Here is a 24374-nt window from a genome sequence, read left to right as displayed (position 1 = left end):
AATTAATTAAATTTATTTTATTAAATTAATTTCAATTTTAAAAGAAAATGAATTTTCAGAAATTGAACTTAAATTATGCTTAATTTAGTGTTAAAATAAATGTGATTAAAATAGAAAATTAATTGTGTTAGTGGATTTGTCCAAAATTCACTTTCATAATGGATTTTTTCCTAAATTAATACCTAGCCCACTCATATAATGCTATTTAAAGTATCAAATAGTTGATTAAATGAGTGCTTGCATGTTTAGGTTGATTAAACACTTCTAATTTGATCAGATTGAAGGCATGCAACTGAATTTTGAGAGAAAATTCTACTGGATTTTTTATTCTCTCAAACCCTTCAAATTCACATAAAATTCCGTCTCAATTGGAGCTCCACCACTCAATCCAAGGTTGAGAATAGTGAAGACTACACTCTTGGTGTCTACTGAAGAGATTGAAGGTCAATTTCGTGGAGCTTGCAAGGATTAAGTGGTAATCTACAAAGGTATTCAAGTTGAAACTCTTTCTTTGAATAACTATGTGTTTTAGCATGCTTGTTACTCAAATTAATGTAATTAGAGTGCTTGATGATTTTGTTAGCTTCCGTATTCTGCATGTTTACTCTATCAATAACATCTATAACATACTTTCAATGCATGAAACATGTTTATCTTATGGTGGAATTTTAAATCTATATGGCATACTTCATGCTCAAACAAATTTAATTTAATTAAAACGTACATTCATAATGCATAATTAATGGATCAATTTTGGCATTCTAAGCTATCAACAACTAAATTATTACAATAATAATTGAAAAACCGATTTGAACTGCTCCCAAACACTTCGAACCAGCCCAACCAAGTGAAAACAGCTTGAACCGGACCTCCAAGGCTTCAAATAGGGCAGAATCGACTGGAATAGAGCTGAATCAGATTGAACCGATCTTGTTGGACTGTTCTTCCTCGCACGCATGTTTCTGGAGAAATGATGAACAGCATTGCAACACTGTTATACAGCGTTGCAACACTCCGCCTCAGGTTCTAGCTCGTTGTTTCAGCTTTGTTCCAAATTTCTTCAAATTAAAACCTAATTTCAACTCTAACGACTCTAGCAAAATTATAAACCCTTTCTTTACACATTAAAGCCCATATGCAAGTGGACAATTACAATAATTTCAACAAAATGAAGCTTAATTTGATGCCAAAACCTTAACATATCCAACTTTAGCAACCACAACATTCATCTCATGAAATTCACCCATCAAGCTTAAATTAATGCAAATTGAGTGCTTAAAACATGCTCTAATACCAATTGTAAGAGTAAAGAACATGAAAGCGGAAGCAATTTAGATATAAAGCACTCTAATTACGTTAATTTAAGGATTAAACATGGTTATTTAAAACCGGAAAAAACAAAGTTTGTAAAGCAAACCTTGATGTAGCTCAAAATTAAAGCAATCTTTTTGATGTTTTTTATCATGAACACTTCGTGGACCACCGTTAGAGTCTTCCACACTACCGGCCTTAAAATGGATTGTGAGATCCAAAATAGTGATGAATTTTAAGGAAAAAAAGAAGTTGGAGAGAGTTTGAAGCTATGATTTTTCAGAAGAAAAATACAACTTGAAAAGCCAGCAATTCCAACCTCAATCTCAACAAATTTTTCTTCTATTTAATGAAGAAAACATTCACTATAAATTGAGTGAAGTGACAGCAAATTAAGGATTAATCTAGTGGGATTTGAGGTGTTTAAGAGAGGCAAAATGTGAGAAAATTCCACTAACTTTAAATTCATTTAATTTTTGAATTTCTAAAATTCAATTTTAAATGAAATTTTCTTAATTTTAAATAAAATTAATTCATATAATTAATTTTAAATCAATTTTAAATAAAACTAATTCGAATAGTTAATTTTAAATAATTAATTAAATTTTTAGTTAATGTTAATTTAATATCAAATATTAAATATTTTAAATAAAATTAATTCTAGATAATTAATTAAATAATTTAATTAATAATATTAATTTACTATCAAACATTAAATTAATAAATCACATCAATCCTGATCATGAATCCCTATTCATGTGTATAATATTTAAATATTTTCAATTATCCATATTGTTTAATTCCTTATTAAACGATAAGTCGTTGAGTATATCAAATATAATTAACGCTTATTTCTTAAATAAAAATTTGAACGTTTCAAATTTTCTCATTATATTGTTCTAAGGTTTTGTCCGATATGAGCTAGCAGGAAGACCTAATAGACCTACAGATCATGGGCTCTAACAATCTGAGATTAACCGGCTAAACTCTTTAACCTAGTTAACCAACCTTCTTACCTACTGGGACACTCCACTATAGTCCAATAGTTGCACTCTTCTCACTGTAGATATATTTCTATCAACTCGATATAACCATGATTAGTGTCGATCCTTCACAGATTGTTTGCAGTTACAGTTAGGTCAAAATTACCGCTTTACCCTTACAATTATATTTTGTTCCTTAAGTCTCATTGATCCTCTAATGAACAATTGATTTGTGGTCCAACCACCAAACCGAGTCCCTCTCGAGCCAATGAAAGGGTATGGTTCATTGTTCAAGACCCGAAATCAACACTCAAGAGTACAACCTATCTACTATCCCTAAAATCGGGTATGAGTGAATTCCATCTTGCAGACTATGTCCCCAACTATCTATCTAGTCTTATCCCAAAAATGATAGGCTTATTGAGCTGACGAACTTGGGCCACTCTCACTCATGTAAATTAAAGGATAATCCCAAATAAACAGGAGTTCATCGTTAACTCAAGATTAAGATCGAGTTACCTAGGTCATCGTATTAAAATAGTCAATCTTAACAGTAAAAGGCATTATAAACTAAAAGTGACTATTTTGCGGTCCGGTCTTATGCAAACTCATTGCATAGGACGCTCCAACTTTATCCCTATACTATAGACTGTTTTTGTTATTTATTCGAACTTGATCCACTTTTATATCTCCATTTAAAGTTCAAGTATTCATGTCATTGCTAGTGGTTCTTAAATGCAATTCACATATTCAATAACATCTTTACTAAATAAACCTTAATAACAACTTTATTGTAAAATAGAATTCGTTTATTATTTACAAACCACGGGTTTTAGGACATAAAACCCAACACAAATAAATTAATTCTCCCACTATCTATTTAATTTGAATCTTATTCAAATTAAATAGATTATTTATTTATATGGATCTCATCCAAATAAATAGTTATTTATTTGAATCATATTCAAATAAATTAATTCTTCGTATTATAAAGTTATAATTTGAATCTCATTCAGATAAACTTTATAATAAATCATCTAATTACTTGTATCCAATACAATTAATATTTTCTCTCGTAAATTTGAACATTTCAAATTTTCTTTCAACGTAGTTGATCCTTGTTGGTTCTAGTGAGTTAGCAAGGGGACCTTATAGTCCTACAAATCAGCTCCAATGATCCAAAATGAATTAATTAAACAAATTAACATTCATTGATTAACTATAGGGCAAATCACTATAGACCCATAGTTGAATTGTTATGTACTGTAGGTCAAGTTGTGTCCATGGATATAATCAGTATAAGTAAGTCAATCCTTCAGAGTCGTTCATAATTACAGTTGGGTCAAATATCCATTTTACCCATGTAATTACATCTTTTCCTTAAGTACCACTGATTCGTCTAATGAACAATTTGTTTAAAATCTAACCATAAACTAAATCTGTCTCTCGCCAATGAGAGAATGGGGCCCCTTGTTCAATACTCGAAATCAATATTTAAGGGAACTACTCATCTACTTGCCCTATGTGGGAAGGAGTAAACTCCATCTTGTGAAGTTATATTCCCAACTCCCTTTTTAGTCAAGTCCCCAAAATGACAGGCTTATTGAGTCGACAACTTGGGTCACTCTCACCCTTGCAAATCAAAGGACTGAGCTCACAAATAGGAGTTCATAAATCACTCAAGATTAAGATTGAGTCACACATGATCATCCTATGAAATATTAATCTGATCAAATAACGGATTTACAATTAAAGGGTAAATATTTCGTGATCCAGTCTTATGCAAACTCTTTGTATAGGATACCTCCGCTCATATGTATCCACATGAATTTGTTGGATCAAACCATTTGTAATTATTACAATGTGGGTCGTATCCATAGCGTCACCAAGATAAGGTACCCAACCTTATCCATATACTATACACCTTTAGGTTATTTCTTGAACATGGTCCACCTCGTACGTCAATTACATACTGTTCAAGACTACATATAATAACTTTAGATTTTTTTCGGCTAATGGATAAATTAATCTCACATAAGTAATGATTAATTTAATCAACTAATAAATTACGGGGCTTTAGGACAAAAATCCCAACCATCTCCCACTGCACTAAGGCCGGTGAGACATGTATCACAAGACATATTCTATACTCAACAGACGACTATTCATGACACCTTGAATGTCATAGAGGAAACAAAATTGTCTTAAATAGATAAGTGAATTTATTGGTATTTGTGATCAATAAGTGCATTTAAAATATTGATATTGTTTTATCTATATGAATTTCTTTTGAAAAAAAATTAAATAAAAATATGCTTGTATAATTATATATATTAGTTAAAAAAATAATTTTAAATATTTTTATAAAAAATAAAACTAAAAAAGTCATCAAAAGTTTTTTTTTATTACTTTTAGAAATAGAAAACCAAAACACATATCAAATATATTTTTTTCAGTTTTTAAAAACAAAAAAAAAACTAAAAATAATTATCAAAAATCTTTTTGGTTTTTTATTTCTGAAAAACAGAAAACCAAAAAAAAAAAAAAAAAAAAAAAACTGTCACAAAACATGTGTGGTTTTTGTTTTTCAAAAAACAGAAAACCAAAAAGTGAAAATAAAGCTACATCACTTTATTTTAATGATTGTTTTTATTTTACTAGTTTTATGTATATTTTACTGGGTTGCAGGGGAAGTGATTGTTTTTATTTTACCAGTTTTGTCAGCAGTGATATAAACTTAAGTTTCCATTAGAGGTCTTGTTATATACATTTTATTTTGAGGATTTGTATGATAAAGCTGCATCACTTTATTTTAATGATTATTACCACTCTACAATCCTTCCCACACATGTGGATCTCAACTGTTCATTTTTGTTTACAATATATGGAATGAGAGAATTAAATCTCTAACCTTGAAGTTAATAATATAAATTTTATGTCAATTTTTATTTAAAGCAGAAAACATACAAATCCAGCAAACCATTACTCCCTAGTGATAGAAAAGAATGGAGAGAACTAATAAAAGAGAGGAAGTGATATAAAACTCCAGTACTTGAATTTCATTCCAATTAGACCTTATATATGCTCAAAGTACACCATAAATAACAAACTAACCACCCAAAACAAATAGCACAAGACTAGCACAAAGAATAGCACCCCTAAAGACTAGCAACAAGAAACTAAATATAATCAATTCTATTTTTAACACCATCCCTTAAACTAAAATTATGCAATTTAGTATTTAGTTTAAAGTAGTAGATGAAACCACCGCAAGTAAGCTTCGAAGCTTCAAAATGTTGCTAATTTGAGAGGTTTGGTTAAAATATCTGTCACTTTTATAGTAGCTTAGATTGATAATTCCATCATTTGTAAGATACCTCAAGTAATGGTATCTTATATCAATGTGTTTGCTTCGTCCATACAAGACAGAATTTCTTGAGAGCTTGATTGTTGATGTGTTATCACAATGAATGATAGATGCTTCTTCTTGCTTATAATGCAAATTCTCAAGAATGTTCCTCAACCAAATGGCTTGACATGCACATGATGTTGTTGCTACAACTTCAGCTTTAGTGGTAGATAATGTGACAATTGGCTGTTTCTTGGAAGACCATGAGATAGCTCCTGAATCAAGCATGAAAACATACCCTGAAGTACTCTTTCTATCATTTAAATCTCCTGTATAATCACTATCGCTAAAACCAACTAGGTTTAGTTTTTCTCTTTTTTGATAAAGTATGCCAAGACCAGGAGTTCCTTTAAGTAACGTAAGATTCTTTTGGTAGCAAGGAAATGAAGCTCAGTTGGAGATTCCATAAACCTGCTAATTAAATTTACAGCATACATAATATCAGGCCTTGTAGTTGTTAAGTACATCAAGCTTCCAACCATTTGTTTATAGAGAGTATTGTTGACCTTCTTTCCTTCATGGTCCTTTGTGAGCTTCAAATTGGGTAAAACTGGAGTTGTGGTTGAGTTTCAATTCTCCATTTGAAGCCTATCCAAGATCTCCAGTGCATTTTTCTTCTGATTGATGAAAATTCCCGCTACTGATTGTATTACCTCAATGTCGAGAAAAAAATGCATAATCCCTAGATCTGTCATTTTAAACTTTGCCATCATGGACTGCTTGAATTCTTTAAATATAATCGAGTCATTTCCTGTGTAAATCAAATCATCTACATACAAACATACTATCAAAATCTTGTTTGGATGTTGGAATTTAATAAAGAGAGTATGTTCATATGGACATTTTTCAAATCCAACTTTAATGAAGTAGGCCTCAATTCGACTGTACCAAGCCCTAGGAGCTTGCTTCAATCCATACAAAGCCTTCTTAAAGCGATATACCTTTCTTGCATTATTCTGTTGAACATATCCAAGGGTTGATCTATATAAACTTCTTCATTCAAGTTGCCATGCAGAAAGGCTGATTTCACGTCCATTTAAAGAATTTTTCAATTGCTTTGTGCTGCCAATGCTAACACCATTCGAATCGTATCATGTCTTGCAACCGGAGCGAAAACTTCATTGTAGTCAATGCCAATTTGTTGCTTGTACCCCTTTGCAACAAGACGAGCCTTGAAGTTGTCTACTTAGCCATCTTTATTCAACTTCATCTTGTAAACCCATTTAACACCAATGGATTTTTGCCCTCTAGGAAGTTCTGATAGCTTCCAAGTGTTGTTTTTCTCAATCGACTTAATCTCTTCATCCATGGCCTGCTTCCATATTATATCTTTGACAACTTCTTCAAAAATTAATGGATCACATTCTGATAATAAAGCATAATGGACAAATGCCTCATCAGAAAGATCACCACTAACCTCATAATCTTCCATCCATGTTGGTCTCCTTCTAACTCGTTGTGATCTTAAAGAACTTGCACATCCTGTTTGAGACTCAATAGCCTCAAGCTCAACTGATTGTTGTACTGAATTTTCAAGTTGAGGTGTCAAAGATTCATCACTGTCTTCAAAATTCACAGGTACTGTTTGTTGCTCTGGAGTATCTTCTGTCCAATTCCAAGTGTTTAGTTAATCAAATATAACATCTCGGCTAATTACAATTTTACCTGTGATTGGATTGAACAGTTTGTAAGCCTTTGATTGCTCACTAATGCAAAGAAAGACACATTTTTTACCTTTGTTATCTAGCTTTCTTCTCTTCTCGTCAGGAATGTATGCATAGGCAATGCACCCGAACACTTTAAAGTGATCAACTGATGGTTTACGTGAAGGAAATCAGAAGCGATGATTTCCATGAGCAGTGAAAGCAAGACTATTCCAAATTATAATCATGAATCAACAAATCATTTATAGTCGACTTCAATACAAACAGTTATGCAAATATACAGAGAAATTATAGCATGAACAACAAATGTACAGAGGGAAAAACTATACTAACAATGGGAGAAATGTCTCCACGCTCCGATGCGCACTCTGATCGAACAACAGCAACCACGAGCGCTCGATCTACACGACCGTAACACTGCACGAACACTTCGCGCTCGTCCTCAATGATCTCCTCGATCACGAACTCCTCCGCAACAACGAATGGCCTCCGCAGCACCACGAACGGCCTTCGAAAAACCTCGACAGTGTTGAGTTGAGTCTGACATCAAAAACAAGGTGACCTTGGTATTCTCGATGTGAGAATCCAAAAGGTGGGCTCTGTTCGGACTTGGTGTGAGGCAGACGAGCGGAGGAAACAACGATCGCGTACATGACTGGTCAAGTGGGAGAAGTCGAGGACCTATCATATAGGTCGATGCCCAATCATTTAGATAAAACTATGCGATCGTCTAGCAAAAATTATGTGATCGTTTAGCTCGGTCGATTCTACACGATTGTTTACCTTGGGCCAGCGATCGTCTAGCAAGCTATGTGATCGTTTAGCTCCCCCCAGTCGTCATTTAGTAAATCTGTATTTACTTGACGACTTCCGTGAGTTTCTTTTTGCTGGAGAGAAAACTCAAATTCTTTTTCAATCTTTTGTAAAAAAAAACTCTTCTCAAAATAGGAAACTGATTTCCTTTTAAACTCACGGTTACCATGATCAATAACCATCCACTTCTTTTGGTTATTTAAAAGAAAAGTATTAATTATCTAATAATTAATATTATTATAAATATAAATGATAACCAACATATCATACTATATTTATAACCTATAGTTTTAATATTTCATCTCATAAAACATATAAATCATAGTTCTTTTTCTATTCCATGGTACTTAATGTAAATCTCATTTACATCAATCCTCTACTAGATGTATTTTATACATCATACCGATTATATCATATATAATCAAAATACCTCTTGTCAATTTGAACATTTCAAATCCACACCAAGAACTTGATCCTTCAACATGAATCCAAGCTACCAAGGGGACCTTATGGACCTGTAGATCCAAAGCCTTGGAATCAACCCTTAAGGGAGAAATCTCTCTACTTATCCCACTTCGGGAAAGAAGTGAATTCCATATTGTGGATTGAGTTCCCAGCTCCCAGATCAGACAAGTCCTCAAAAAGGTAGGCATGTTAAGTTGGCAATCTGGCCACTCTCACCCATACTAATCAAAGGACCACCCTCAAATGTAGAAGTTCACAGAACACTCAGGATTGAGGTTGTGTCACCTATGGTCGTTTAGGTGAGATGCAAGTCTCTAGTATCAACGGCGTTATATACAGAGTCTAGTCATCTCGTGGTCCAGGTCTTATACAAACTCTTTGTATAGAACACCCTCGCTCCACGTCTCCACACGAATGGTCAGGATCTACCATCTGTAGTAGTTTACAACACTTGCAAACCTCTACAAAGCGGGTCGTATCCGTAGTGTCACTAGGATCAGGTATCTTACCTTAATCCTTATACTACAGGCCGATTTAAGTTATCACTTAAGACATGATCCACTTATATATCACATATACATGCTTAAGTTCATATAAGATAACCAAGGAGCTTTGTTTATTGAATATGAGTAAATGCCAGAAATAAATAACACATATTTTATTCATTTAAGAATGTGCATCTTTACAACGAGACTTTGGGAGAATTAGGACACCAATCCCAACAATCTTCCACTTGTCCTAATGACTCGGGAGACTAATGTACAATACAATATAAAAATGTACAATATACAATAAACTAGGGCATACCCCAGTATCATCTCCCACTTACCCTAAACAAGATTCTGCATGTTCCGCAGACCCAGACTTTCCAGGTGACCCTTGAACACTTTAGTCGTGAGGGCCTTTGTAAAGGGATCAGCAATGTTGTGGCTCCAATGCGATCTGTTCGACTATCACATCACCACGATGCAACAATCTCCTAATCAGTGATATTTCCGTTCTATATGCTTACCTCGACGATGACTCGAGGCTCCTTCGAATTTGCCACAGCCCTACTGTTATCACAATAAAGAGTGGTAGGCCAAATCCATATTTGGAACAACTTTCCAAATTTTAAGGAACTTCCTCAGCCAAACAGCCTCTTAGTTGCTTCACTAGCCGCTACGTATTCGGCTTCCATAGTGGAGTCCGCGATGCATCCGCTTGCTTGATGCTTCACAGCCGCTCCATTCAGAGTAAACACTGACCCCTGATGTCGATTTGCGAGAATCTCAATCAGTCTGAAAGTTTGGGTCTGTGTATCCTGTAAGGATCAGATCCTTATCTCCATCATAAGCATGTAGTCCTCGTTCTCTGAGATACTTGAGGATCGTCTTGACCGCCGTCCAGTGATCAAATCCTGGATTGAACTGATACTGACTGACAATCCCTATTGCATAGTAAGTGTCGGGTCTGGTACACAACATTGCATACATCAAGCTTCTTACAGCAAGAAAGCATAGGGAATCTGTCTCATCTTCTCAACTTCTTGAGGTGTCTTAGGACATTGATCCTTAGACAGAACGATTCCATGCCTGAAAGGTAACAAACCCCTCTTGGAATCTTCCATCCTGTACCTGATCAACATTTGATCAATGTACGAATGATCTAGATCCTAAGAACATACTGTGCCTCACTCAAATCTTTCATTTGGAACTGGGAAGCTAGCCAACTCTTAATGTCAGTTAGATATCCTACATCATTCCCAATGAGTAGGATATCATCCACATACAATACCGGGAAAGCTACTAAGCTGTTGATGATCTTCTTGTAAACACAAGGCTCGTCAACGTTCTGATCAAAGCCAAATGACTTGACAGCAGTGTTAAATCTAATTTTCCAAGATCAAGATGCTTGTTTTAGCCCATAAATGCACCTATTAAGCTTGCAAACTTTTTGGTCTTGATCTGGAACTACGAACCCCTCTGGTTGAGTCATATAGATGGTTTTCTCAAGATTACCATTAAGAAAGGACGTCTTGACGTCCATTTGCCATATTTCATAATCATAAAATGTGACTATGGACAGGAGAATTCGGATAGACTTAAGCATGACAACAGGCGAGAAAGTTTCCTCATAGTCAACTCCTTCAACTTGGGTATAACCCTTTACCATGAGCCTAGCCTTAAAGGTCTGCACCTTTTCATCTACACCTCTCTTTTGCTTATAGATCCACTTACACCCAATAGATCTTACCCCATCAGATGGATCAACAAGTTCCCAGACGTTGTTGAAGTACATAGACTCCATTTCTTGGTTCATGGCCTTAACTCATTCATCTTTGTCAACATCCTCCATTTCTTTCTTAAAAGACAATGGATCCTCGACCCCATCATTCGTAATGACGTTTTGGACTTTAGTCAAACCCATGTAGCGATCTGGTGGGTTCAAAACCCTCCCACTACGTCGAGGAAATCTTAACTCTTGAGCTGGTTGACTAGACGTCCCGACATCAACAACTCTTGTTGATCTGTCGGCCTGTCCAACAACTCTTGTTGAACTCTCAGCAGTCTCAGTCTCACTTGAGATCTCACATAAAATGAGCTTACTTCGTGGCTTATGATCCCTTATGTGATCTTCTTCCAAGAAGATAGCATTAGTGGAAACAAACACTTTGTTCTCACTTGGATCATAGAAGTATCCTCCTCTCGTTTCCTTGGGATAGCCTACAAAGAGGCAAACCTTCGAACGTGGTTCCAACTTCTTTGGGTTAGTCACTAGCACATGTGTCGGACAGTCCCACATCTTGAAGTGGTATAAACTACCTTTACGGCCTCTCCATAACTCAAAAGGTATTTCAAAAACACTTTTTGAGGGAATGTTGTTCAGGATATAACATGCAGTCTGCAATGCATAACCCCAAAACGAGTTTGGAAGATGAGCATAACGCATCATAGACCGAACCATATCCAACAAGGTCCTATTTCTTCTTTCTGATACACCATTCTACTGAGGTGTACCAGGGGCCGAGAGTTGGGACACAATCTCATGTTCTATCATATAGTTCTAGACCTGAAGGCCCATATACTCTCCACCACGATCAGATCGTAGTGTTTTTTTCTTCTTACCTAACAAGTCTTCAACTTCACCCTTATACTCCTTGAACTTGTCAAGAGCTTCAGACCTACGTTGCATTACGAAGAGATACCCAAACCTTGAATAATCATCTACGAAAGAGATGAAATATTCATACCCACCTCGAGCTCTAACATTCATCGAACCACAGAGGTCTGAATGTACAAGCTCCAAGGCTTCCTTGGCTCTGTAACCTTTTCTAGTAAAAGGTCGTTTGGTCATCTTACCTTCAAGGCATGATTCACATACCGGCAAAGAGTTTTCTTCTAAACTCTTTAGAAGTCCACTCCTCACCAACTTCTCAATCTTATTGAGGTTGATGTGACCTAACCTTAGATGCCAAAGATGAGCGTTTTCCTTTGGAGAACCCTTTGGTCTTTTAGTTGTTGTTGCCGTACTGAATATTTCAGTGTTAAACAAGGCTTTTATGACTAACGACCTTAGTACATATAAGTTATTTTCCATTGAACCATAACCAGTCTTCATTCCATTCTTGAAAATAAACACTTTATTCTCAGAAAAGGAGACGGTATAACCTTGTTCAATGAGACAAGAAACCGAGATTAAGTTCCTATTAATATGAGGAACTATAAAAACATTATCCGGTAACAGATAACATTTCTTGTCAACAAATAACTTCAGCCTGCCTATAGCAACAGCTGAAATAACCTCACCATTACCGATTCGAAGAGTCATCTCTCTCTGTGGCAACGTTTGCCAGGAACTAAATCCTTGGTAAGAGGAATTGACATGATTGGTAGCACCTAAATCAAGGATCGAAACAGAATCATCATTCTTTACCAGACATGTCTCCAAGACCAATAAATCATATTTACTGTCTTGTCTCCTCTTTTGGAAAGTAGTGGGATGGAGGTTGTTTACTACGAAATTCGTTTCACACGATTCTTTCCACTATAATAAATCGGCCATTTTTAAAAGCTTTAGGCGGAAATACTAACGAGTTGCTGAAAAGAAAAACACATTGACCTACATTAGGTTTTAAGCAAATACCTGTTGTAAAACAAAACAACATCGAATAAGGTTTTAGCAAAACTAACATGAACCCCGTGTGACATCTAGTTTCGCAATGACGCTTCAAAGGTTAAGGACAAAAGCCGCCGAAGAGAGGTCAGTTATCCCTCCTCTGAATTGAGAAGTTCTTAATCAGTCATTAATACCAGAACAACTCTTGTTCCTATAACGAAAAGCCACATTGATTTGGCCAAGAGATCATTAACTTATTTAACAATCTCCCGTAAGTGTGACCCACCATTTTAAGCACTAGAGGTTCGTTCCAAAAGGCCAATCCGAAGGGAAAAAATTCGATTGGGACAAAACCTAAAGTGACCCTATCCATTTCTGGAGTTCACCTTGATATTAACCAACTGCACAAAACCCATCCGAAGGGGGCCGCATCGAAGGCGACTCGAAGGCGTACAGAATGATCTTACGGTGTGAACCAATGAAAGAGACCATAGGACGTGTTGGCACACACCCTTCACCCACTTACTATAAATACTCTCTCCGTCCACCTTGATATTGACTCATGAAAACACCATCCGAAGGGAGATGCATCCTGGGACATCTCGAGGCCAAGCATGAATCTCACGGTGTGAATATATAGTGAGAAACGTGAGTGGAATCATAGACATATCTGATACGTCTCCTCCTCCCACTGAGTATTTTATAACCTAGAGTTTAGTTTACTTAGGAAAAACATGGCTAAAGATTTTAACTAAGTGATTTTTAGGGTTTCCCAACAGTAACTTTTACTTTGGATAGTTGAACAACTTTTGATCATTATCCATTAAACTCTTTAATGGAGTCTTTGACCAAATCGTCGCATGCTTGTTGAAAATCTATCTAATTCACCTTTCCAGGTAGGTTCCACGGTAGAGGTATTACGTTTCAGTCAACTTAAGAACCCCAACCTAGCAAGAACCCACCTTAAACAAAAGGTCCTTTATAGATAGGTTTACAACAATGTTAATCTTTTATTCCAACCAATTTAATCCTATTAAACCGATTTTAAAAGATTATGCTAGGTTACTAAACTCTTTAGAACCACTTGAACTTAGGTCTATCTCAATCCAATTTTTAAAACCCTTTTAAAAAACTTGAGTTCACCCTAAGTCCACATGCAACTCTGAATTATTGATTTTAGGTCTAATTTCCTTTATAACACTTATAAACAGAAACAACCACAATGCGAAGCTAATACATGCAAGGCATTCATAACGCTTATAAACGGCCTAAGTGTCATGCTCAATGCATTGTCCATTCATTGCTACTTCTTTTATATAACACTTATACACAATCGCAATGAAACAAGAAAAACATGCTTCCATTCACCCTTAGACTATAACATTTATAATAAGATAATGATGCATGATAATGCTCACTGCATGCAAAATATAACTCTTATATTTCATGACGTATGCGCATGCTTTCAAGTAATTTCTTCATGCAAGATTATAACATTTATAATACATGATGCATGAATAATTGCACAACCTAAGGTGGGTTTTTAACTATATGACAAACACTTTGACATATAAGTACCATACATCATATGTATAAGCAATAAAAGTTGATGAACCGAGTAAAATTGCCTTAAAACACAAAAGGGAAAGCTAACTATTACAAAGACAAGGAGTCTCCAGTTCAAACAGGCGAACCGGGTCTTGAACCGCTCGACAAAGCATCGCTTTTTCAACTATCCATCGTGTACTAAGCACCCCGCGATCGTCTACACGATAAAACAAACTCTTTGCTCTATCACTTACCAGCGCTCCCAGAGTTAAACGATCGTTTAGCATTACTATACGATCTTCTACAAAAATACAAATGATCATTTAGTTATTACTACACGATCGTGTACCTTTACAAAGTGATGAAGCCTAAAGTACACGATCGCTTAGCGTGCTCCGCAAATGCTTGCCTTCCGTGATCGTCTAAGCAACTACGATGCCGCGAAGCACCATCACCTAAGCGATCGCTTAACTAGCCACTCCATATCGCATACGTGCGATCGCATAGGTAGTAACGAAGAGATGAAGCTTGCTAACTACACGATCGTCTAGTGCGCGCCTTCTACTAAACGATGAGCATTGCATGCTCCCACTACGATTGCCTACCTCCAGCGCCTACGCGATCGTGCAACAAATGCTACGCAATATGGTAAACGATTTACCCCATCGCTTAACATTAGATAAACGATCATTTAGAAAATACTACCCAATCGTCTAGAAAAAAAAAATAAACGATCACTTAGTAAAATCCCTACGATCGTTTACCTGAGGCTACACGATCTGATCAACGCTTGATCTTTTTTTTCGTTGAGAACTGCATCGCCATTCGCCGAAGCTTCATCACAAACGACGCGACGAACTCGAACGTTTCGAATTATAGACTCAATTGCAAAGTGAATTTCGCCCAAAAACGCAGGGGCCCTTACAATTAACACTTTGTAATAACGAAAGCTTTAACAAAAAGGCAATTTAAACCTGAAACATTCATCAATTTATCCACAAATGCAAAAAACGGTTAACTACAAATGCAGAAACCCACCGCGACTATAAAAACCATTCGATTCAGATCTGTAATTTGGAATATCAGAGAACCTGGCTCTGATACCAATTGAAGGAAATCAGAATCGATGATTTTTGTAAGCAGCGGAAGCAAGACTATTCCAAATTACAATCATGAATCAACAAATCATTTACAGTCGACTTCAATACAAACGGTTATGTAAATATACAGAGAAATTACAGCATGAGCAACAAATGTACAGAGGGAAAAACTGTACTAACAACGGCAGAAGCGTCTCCACGCTTTGATGCCACTCTAATCGAGCAACAACAACCACGAGCACTCGATCTACAAGACTGCACACCGCACGAACATTTCACGCTCATCCTCCACAATCTCCTCGGTCACGAACTCCTCCGCAACAACGAATGGCCTCCGTAGCACCACAAACGACCTCCAGAAAACCTCGACAGTGTCGAGTTGACTTTGACACCACCAACAAGGTGACCTTGATATTCTTGGTGTGAGAATCCAGAGGGTAGGCTCTGTTCAGAATTGGTGTGAGGCAGACGAACGAAGGAAACTACGATCGCGTACACGACTGGGCAAGTGGGAGAAGTCGAAGACCTATCGTATAGATCGATGCTCAATCGTTTTGATAAAGCTATGCGATCATCTAGCAAAAACTATGCAATCGTTTAGCTCTATCATTTAGCTCGGTCGATTCTACACGATCGTTTACCCTGGGCCAGCGATCGTCTAGCAAAGCTATGCGATCGTTTAGTAAACACTGCACGATCGTTTAGCTAGCACCTACACGATCGTTTAGCTCGCCCAGCCATCGTTTAGTAAATCTGTATTTACTTGACGACTTCCGTGAGTTTCTTTTCACCGAAGAGAGAACTCAAATTCTTTTTCAATCTTTTGTAAAAAAACCTCTTCTCAAAATAGGAAACTGATTTCCTTTTAAACTCACGGTTACCATGATCAATAACCACCCACTTCTTTTGGTTATTTAAAAGAAAAAGTATTAATTATCTAATATAAATGATAACCAACTTATCATACTATATTTATAATCTATAGTTTTAATATTTCATCTCATGAAACATATAAACCATAGTTCTTTTTCTATTCCATGGTACTTAATGCAAATCTCATTTACATCAATCCTCCACTAGATGTATATTATACATCATACCGATTATATCATATTTAATCAAAATACCTTTTGTCAATTTGAACATTTCAAATCAACACCAAAAACTTGATCCTTCAACATGAATCTAAGCTACCAAGGGGACCTCATGGACCTATAGATTCGAAGCTCCAACGGTACGTGAATAACTGACTAAACTCTTTACTCACGAGATCCACCATTCGTTAACTACTAGCCACTCTACTAAAGACCGACGACTGAACTCTCCTCACTACAGATATATTATGTGTCCATCTTAACCAATGAGCAGTGGGACAACCCTTCACAGATCGTTCGTAAGTACAGCTGGGCCAATAACTATTATGCCCCTATAGTTACATCTATTTCCTTAAGTACCACTGATCCCTCTAATGAACATAAATCATAGTCCTACTATGGCTGAATCTTCTCTTCCAAAGAGAAGTTGTGGACACTATGTTCAAGCTCCGGAATCAACACTTAAGGGAGCAATCTCTTTACTTATCCCGCTTTGGGAAAGGAGTGAATTTCATATTGTAGATTGAGTTCCCAGCTCCCAGATCAGATAAGTCCCCAAAAAGGTAGGCATGTTGAGTTTGGCAATCTGGCTACTCTCACCCATACTAATCAAAGGACCACCTTCAAAGGCAGGAGTTCACAAAACACTCAGGATTGAGGTCATATCACCTATGGTCGTTTAGGTGAGATGCAAGTCTCTAGTATCAACGGCGTTATATATAGAATCTAGTCATCTTGTGGTCCAGGTATAAGACAACTCTGCTCCACGTCTCCACACGAATGGTCAGGATCTACCATCTGTAGTAGTTTACAATACTTGCAAACCTCTATAAAGTGAGTCATATCCATAGTTTCACCAGGATCAAGTATCCTACCTTAATCCTTATATTACAGACCGATTTAGGTTATCATTTAAAACATGATCCACTTGTATATCACATATACATGCTTAAGTTCACATAAGATAACCAAGGAGGTTTGTTTATTGGATATGAGTAAATGCCAAAAATAAATAACACTTATTTTATTCATTTAATAATGTGCATCTTTACAAAACAACGAGACTCTGGGAGAATTAGGACACCAATCCCAACATTACGCCCATCCTAAGCTTCTTGAGGAGTCATGTTTTTCACCGAAAAAGTCGGACTTCGATTCAAAACATGAACACCCCAATTTACTGCTTTTGGCCAAAATTTCTTTGGAACTCTCTCATTTGCAATCATACTTCGAATCATATTGAGGATAGTACGGTTTTTTCTTTCAGAAACACCATTTTGTTGAGATGTGTAGGCTGCTGTCAACTGGTGTCGAATTCCATGCTGAGCAAAAAAATTTACAAATTCTTGTGACATGTATTCTCCTCCACGATCCGTTCAAAGGGTTTTGATTTTTCTCCCAATTTCATTTTCAACAACCACTTTAAGCTCTTGAAAATTGAGAATGCTTCAGACTTTTCCTGCAAGAAATAAACCCAAGTTTTTCTGGAAAAATCGTCAATGAAAGAAATAAAATATTTTTTCTTCCTATTTGATACTGGGTTTAATGGGCCACATATGTCAGAATGAATCAACTCCAGGGATTTACATACTCTCCATGCTTTGCCTTTTGGAAAGCTCTCACGATGTTGTTTGTCAACAATACAATCTTCACATACTTTTGTGGGAGGAAAAATTTGGGGAAGGCCAACCACCATTTGCTTTTGAGAAAGGACTTGCAAACATTAAAAATTCAAGTGGGCATATCGCAAATGCCAAAGCCATGTGGGGTCTTGATCTACATTAGTCTTGAAACATAACTCCAAACCTTCTAGTTTGAGTGGGAACAACCTGTTCGAGGCCATTTCAACACGAGCTATCAATCCTCTTCTTGGATCATATATCTCACAGACGCCTTCTTTGATAGTTGTGACATAACCCTTCTCTTGTAGTTGTCCAACACTCAGTAAATTGCTTCTCAAATCAGGAATATAAAACAAATTTGATATGGTTTCAACATTGCCTTTTTTGGTCTTAATTTGAATATTTTCTTTACCCACAACATTTACTTTAGAATTATCAACAAACGTCACGGTAGAATGATAACTTTCATCCAAATGAGAAAAGAGAGACTTATTACTACATATATGATTAATGCAACCAGTGTCTATATACCATATGTTAGTTCCAAGCTCCTCGTTGTGGTGGCACGTCATCAATAGAGTTTCTTGCTCCTTTTCCTCTATAAAATTGGATTTCTCTCCTTTTTCATGGTTGAAGTTGGTTGTGCATTCAGACTTGTAATGATTAAACTTATGGCAACGATAACATTAAATGTTGGACTTATCAAGTCTCGAGTTGTTGTTGGATGTTTGCTTGTGTAGATCATGTCCACCACCTCGTCCTCTTCCTTGCCACCTTCCACGACCTCGAGCACGTCCTCTATTTGATCCTCTCCCTGCAGAGTTTTCACCATGAGTTGAAGTTTTCAGAGCTTGTTCTTTGGTTGGACCTGTATTTGACGTCATTCTCTGCTCATGCACAAGTAAAGAACTTTGTAATTCATTAATTGATAATGTATCAATATCTTTTGATTCCTCAATTGAATAAACTACATATGCAAATTTAGAATCCATCGACCGAAGAATCTTGTCAACCAAAGCTACATCTTCAATCTTCTCTCCATGGATACGCATCTTGTTTGCTATAGCCAAGGTCCGTGAGAAATACCCATCCACGGACTCACCATGCTTCATTTTAAGAATCTCAAACTCTTTGCGAAGAGCTTGGAGCTGCTGTCTTTTCACCCTCGTTGTGCTTTGATACTTTTTCTTCATGGAGTCCCAAATTTGCTTGCATGTATCCTTTTACAAAATAGTCTCCAAGATGGCACGATCAGTGGCTTGGAATAAATAATTCTTTGCCTTGAGATCCTTCAATTTTCGTTCCTCTAGCTTCTTTTAGTCAACTTTTGACAAAACAACTCCAGCAGCAGGTTCATTCACTCCTACTTCAACAATGGTCCAGTACTCTTTGGACCGTAAGAAATTCTCCATCAACATGCTCCAATGATCATACTGACCATCAAAGTGGGGAATTGTTGGTTGCACATAGTTGTCTGAGGCCATTGTCTATGCTTGCTAGCTATTGTAGAAGAAAAAGGAATGAGAGTTGGTTTAATGACTAAGAAAAAAGATGTCACAACCGGGCTCTGATACCACTAATAGAAAAGAATGGAGAGAACTAATAAAGGAGAGGAAGTGATATAAAACTCCAGTTCTTGAATTTCATTGCAATTAGAACTTATATAGACTCAAAATACACCATAAATAACAAACTAACCACCCAAAACAAATAGCACAAAATTAACACAAAGAATAGCAACCCTAAACACTAGCAACAAGAAACTAAATATAATCCATTCTATTTTTAACACCTAGCAACCTCAAAATTACCTTGACTAAATATATAGTGGACAATATTAGTTCTGGACACTCTTAATACATTATTGAATCCAAGGATAAAAGAACGTTATTTATAATCTGAACCAATTATCTACTTTTCAAATTTACTATTTTAATAAAAGATATTGTCCATGAAAACGAAATCAATAACTACCTACTTGCATCACACCATTAATTAGAGGCATATACCAATGGTCCAATTCTAGAAGTCTTCACACATAGTAAATCTTACAATCTTAAATAATCTTAAATTGATGGGCAACAAAAAGAAAAAAAAAAAACTCCATATGTGAACGGATAGTTAGATTTCCATGGATAGTTTGTTTATTATTACTTTTGAGTTATTATATTTATATTATTTGATTTGACCGTATTAAGATTTTACCTTAATTAAGATGGTCTTTTTGAGCCAACATGAACATAATTGACTTAAAACTATTCGTCCACTCCTAACATATTCTCCAAATAAAAAAAACCTCAACAGATCACCATTGCCATCATATTGTTAGGAAACCACTTGTGTATATGGATTGCAAATAAAAACTATAGAAAAAGTTGGGTTGGGTAAAGGAAATTATTGGTTACAATAATATTACAAAACTATGAGGGCTTGGGCCCATAAGATACCCAACAAATTTGGCATCTAAATCCATTTGGAACCTAGCCCATATGAATATTCTAAACATGGCTACCTCTTTCCAAATTCCAACAATGTGATTCAGAATTCTTTTTTTTTTTTTTAATAGAATAGAAAATTATACAAATTAATACACTATTCAAGTCTAGAGTTGTCAACAATTAGAGGGCGATCGATTATTCTATGTCAACATTAATTTTTTTTTAATGTAACGCAGAAAATGAAAATCTTACTAAAAAAACAAGCCTTTTTAAGTTTGTATTATGAATCTTCTCCCATTCCTTGCTTATGCAATATTTCATTTGCATCTCCAACAATTCTTACCTAAGTATAGGTTTCTTTGGAGCCAATTTAACTGCATCACTTGTACCAATTTCTACTTCCTACTTCATTCACTGTCAATCTATATGTAAATGAACAATTTAGAAGCATCACTTGAATATGGCACTTCAAATAACAATACATGTAGAATTTTCCAAGCCATTGAAAGAATAAGGTATGACTATAAAATTTTGCATTGTTTGGTCCACTCTATTTCCCCTATCTTATCTCTTCTCTCCAATGTTATGTAGTCAAACTCTCATGACTAAGAAGTAGATTGCCGATGTATGATTCATCAATGTCGTCCCACGGCCTTGCCGCATAACAAGGCATTTGAAGGGATGTTATATTCATTGGCAAGACTCTGAGTTTGAGTCCAGACTCTGAGATAGAATTGTTGGCCAAGATACTGTCTTTCCCAGATTGCAGACCTCAAATTCCACATCCCTTGGTTGTCTAATGACACCAATATGGTTGTCCATGAATTAGGATACACCTGCAACACCAACAAGGCCATATAAGAAGCTCAGGACTGGTGCCATGTGGGGGAGAACTTAGTAGATTCTAAGGACATCTATTGAAAAAGAACGAGATAGCTTGAAATGTGTCAAAGCAAATGTATATTGAAATCATAGAATGGATGTTTTTTTCTTAGATTATTTGTACTGCATAATGGTATTGACAATGTCACTCGATATTGTATGGAAACAACGACCTCAGGAGTTAGTTTACCTGCGCAGTGTGTCTGGTAAGAGCATCTACTAAATTGTAGGAGTTTCTGCTGTCTTGACTCCATTGTCCATAGCCATACCTATCATATTGCCACGAAGGAAAAATGTCAAGATTTGGACATGAAACATGGTAGCAGCAGAGAACAGAACATTAGACTTACCCAACCACCCAGAAATCATAACCATCAAGGTGGAAGGACTGCACGGTATTCTCATTGTTTTGGAAAACAATTTCGACGAAATCGTGGAGAGCTGTTGGTAATACAGAGGTAGCAATGAAGGCAGGGCCATCAGAAGGAAGGCTCTGGAGGGAATCTACAGAGAAAACACCAGGGATGTTGAAGTGATCAGCAAGCTTTAGAGGGGTATCAGAATTAACATATGAGACCCTGTTGATGGCATATCGCTGTTTCCCATTAATTAAAGCAGCAGATGTCGCCAAAACAATCGTCTTTGTCGGGATAATCTTCCCATAATGGAAAGAGCCCTGAGGATTAGGCCTAGCTGCATTTGCTGTTAGGTTCCACCTTCAAGAGATCAATGGAAAAATATTAGCCTCCTTGTCAATGGGAATAAAAAGAAATCGGTTCTGCTACATCTTTTCTACATACCTGAAAGTTCTGGCTTGCTTAACAGACCAATCTACTTCGATGGTAGGGCCAGCAGGCACAGGTCCAGAAACAGGTGAGTTGGAATTTGAGTAGTGCAAAACTGCAGTTGCTGTGTGTACAATTTTAGTGAAGCGTGTCGATGCAACGATGTAGTAGTCCTTTGGGACCTGGTCTAAGGTAACTAGAACCGATAAAGATTGACCGACATGGACATCAAGGGAGTCGTATAAGTTCTGGAGGGTATGAGATCCTTCAACCTCAACTAACTTCATTTTATGTCCCTGAATCCTGAAGTTAAGAGATGTTGACAAACCCACATTTGAGATCCTGAACATGTAAGTTTTACCTGAAAGATATGGAAGAATCAGTGTTAGGCTGCTTTGGGAACTTTAATGAAAAAGGGAATGTGTAAAACTTCAGGAATGAAATAATATGATTTGAAAGTAACCTTGATCGCCAGTGAAAGTACTATGAGTTTGTCCATTAATAAGGACACCATCAGGCAAGGGAAGAGATCTTCCTGCATCTAGAGATTCTTGCAGGGACTGAAAAGTAAAGAAACCGACATTAACATCACTAAATATAAGCATCAACCATAAAAAGAACTCTGTCATTTCCATATTTAGATCTTGTGTCCTAGAATTTATAATCTAATCCGAAGGCACGTTTAAAATCCAGTCTCTAAACAGGCAATATATCAGTAACATAATCTTGGTTTCATTAAATGAAACTTGCAGAGAATGGAAGAATTTGAATTACCTTGTGACTGGTCTTGTACCAATCACCAATAAGTAGAGTAAAATCTCCATCTTGAATAGGATAGGGAATCGGAATTCTTGGTCTCTGGTAGACATTCAGGGCACCAAATCCACCAGCAGCTTTGTGAAATTGAGTTGAAGGGAAGTATGCAAAAGATCCGATCTGATCTTTGGTTTGGAAGGAATAAGTATAATTGGAGTTTGGAGGAATTGGACAATTGGTCCCAAGCACTCCATCTTGCCATGAGTTCTTCCTTTGCTTAATCCCATTCCTTGAGATAGAACAAACATTACAGAAAATAAGACCAAACTTGAAAGCACTACCAAACACTCACAACTACACTTGAAAAACCAAAAGCCACAAAGCAAGTGCTCATATAAGTCCATATAGTTTGCCAATGTACTCAGGAAACAACATGATCTGAATGAAAATATGAACTTCAAACTACAATGCTAGAGAAGGAATGAAATTCAGAAACTCACCATGTAAGTAACAAAGGCTCATCTAGCTTGTTGAAAAGATTAAGGATGATATTGTCATTGGTCACTACTTCCAGTTTAGGGCCAGGAAACTGACCATTGATGAGGATTACCTTAAACGAATCAAACAGATAAACCATTTAAACAAACAGTAACCACCAATAATAATCACTAAAAACAAGATCTAAAACATGAAAAGCAGAAAACCAACCTGTTGAGGAACACCCAGAGGAGAAATGGTCCCATATGTTACAGTCCAAGTGTAAAACCTATATGGGTTTTCAGCATTCACTAATGAAACACTCAGCAAAGCCAAAGCTCCAAAAATCAGTCTAAGCAAACCCTGTTTCTCCATGGATACTGCAAAATGGCACTACATCAGAAACCCCCACAGACAGAGTGTGGGAAAATTTAAGAAGAAGACATTGTTCAAAGAAACAAAAAAATACCTTGATTGAGAGAATGCAGAGGAGATAGAGATTGAAGTATTGAAGAGAGTCTTATTTTTATGGCAATTTGAAAACCCTTTTATTAGGGTCAGTGGGTAACAGCTAGAAGGTTGATTGAATACAACTGGAGTGGATAAAGGGATTAAATAGAGACAGAGCGGGAAGAGAACAAAGTTCTTTACCTGCACTAATCTTTTCTTAGGGGTTAGTTTTGGTGGGAGGGTTTTTGTATACAAATTGGTACATACATCTAAATTTCATATTTGTTTCACTTTTTATTTTCCGTTGAGAATTTTCTATTCACTTTTAAAACGGTAGATCTTTTTTTTCCTTTTTCCATCTGTTTTTATTTTATATATAATTTTACTTTAAATCTAATTAATTAGTTAAGTAATTAATATTAATTTAATAAAAATAATATAAATACTTATTTTAACGAATCAATAATAATCTATTAAAA

General features: G+C 36.1%; 2 protein-coding genes across 2 annotated transcripts; both read right to left on the bottom strand.

The window, feature by feature from the left end:
• Positions 1 to 18615: 18615 nt before the first annotated feature.
• LOC120074649 lies at positions 18616 to 19536 on the bottom strand. Its single transcript, XM_039027838.1, has one exon. The coding sequence runs from the start codon at positions 19298 to 19300 to the stop codon at positions 18794 to 18796; it is 507 nt and encodes a 168-aa protein (XP_038883766.1). The 5' UTR covers positions 19301 to 19536; the 3' UTR covers positions 18616 to 18793.
• A 1438-nt stretch (positions 19537 to 20974) lies between these two features.
• LOC120072639 (L-ascorbate oxidase homolog) lies at positions 20975 to 24099 on the bottom strand. The gene is made up of 9 exons (XM_039025058.1): positions 23915 to 24099; positions 23677 to 23825; positions 23469 to 23578; positions 22987 to 23257; positions 22676 to 22772; positions 22228 to 22573; positions 21778 to 22143; positions 21618 to 21696; positions 20975 to 21381 (listed from the first exon to the last, which is right to left on the bottom strand). The coding sequence occupies exons 2-9, from the start codon at positions 23818 to 23820 to the stop codon at positions 21181 to 21183; spliced, it is 1614 nt and encodes a 537-aa protein (XP_038880986.1). The 5' UTR covers positions 23821 to 23825; positions 23915 to 24099; the 3' UTR covers positions 20975 to 21180.
• Between the last annotated feature and the right edge of the window lie 275 nt (positions 24100 to 24374).

The sequence above is a fragment of the Benincasa hispida genome, chromosome 3, assembly GCF_009727055.1.
Source record: "Benincasa hispida cultivar B227 chromosome 3, ASM972705v1, whole genome shotgun sequence".
Lineage (NCBI taxonomy): Eukaryota > Viridiplantae > Streptophyta > Magnoliopsida > Cucurbitales > Cucurbitaceae > Benincasa > Benincasa hispida.
Note: the sequence above shows the minus strand (reverse complement) of the source record. Positions and strands in the feature narration are given on the sequence as shown.

Excerpts from the sequence above, each read along its gene's own strand:
- LOC120074649 (XM_039027838.1), bottom strand. The coding sequence starts at position 19,300 with ATGAAGAAAAAGTATCAAAGCACAACGAGGGTGAAAAGACAGCAGCTC.
- LOC120072639 (XM_039025058.1), bottom strand. The coding sequence starts at position 23,820 with ATGGAGAAACAGGGTTTGCTTAGACTGATTTTTGGAGCTTTGGCTTTG. Across the intron at positions 23,579-23,676 it reads CTCTGGGTGTTCCTCAACAG|GTAATCCTCATCAATGGTCA; the intron begins GTTGGTTTTCTG and ends GATTCGTTTAAG. Across the intron at positions 21,382-21,617 it reads TTACCAGACACACTGCGCAG|GTGTATCCTAATTCATGGAC; the intron begins GTAAACTAACTC and ends TTGGTGTTGCAG.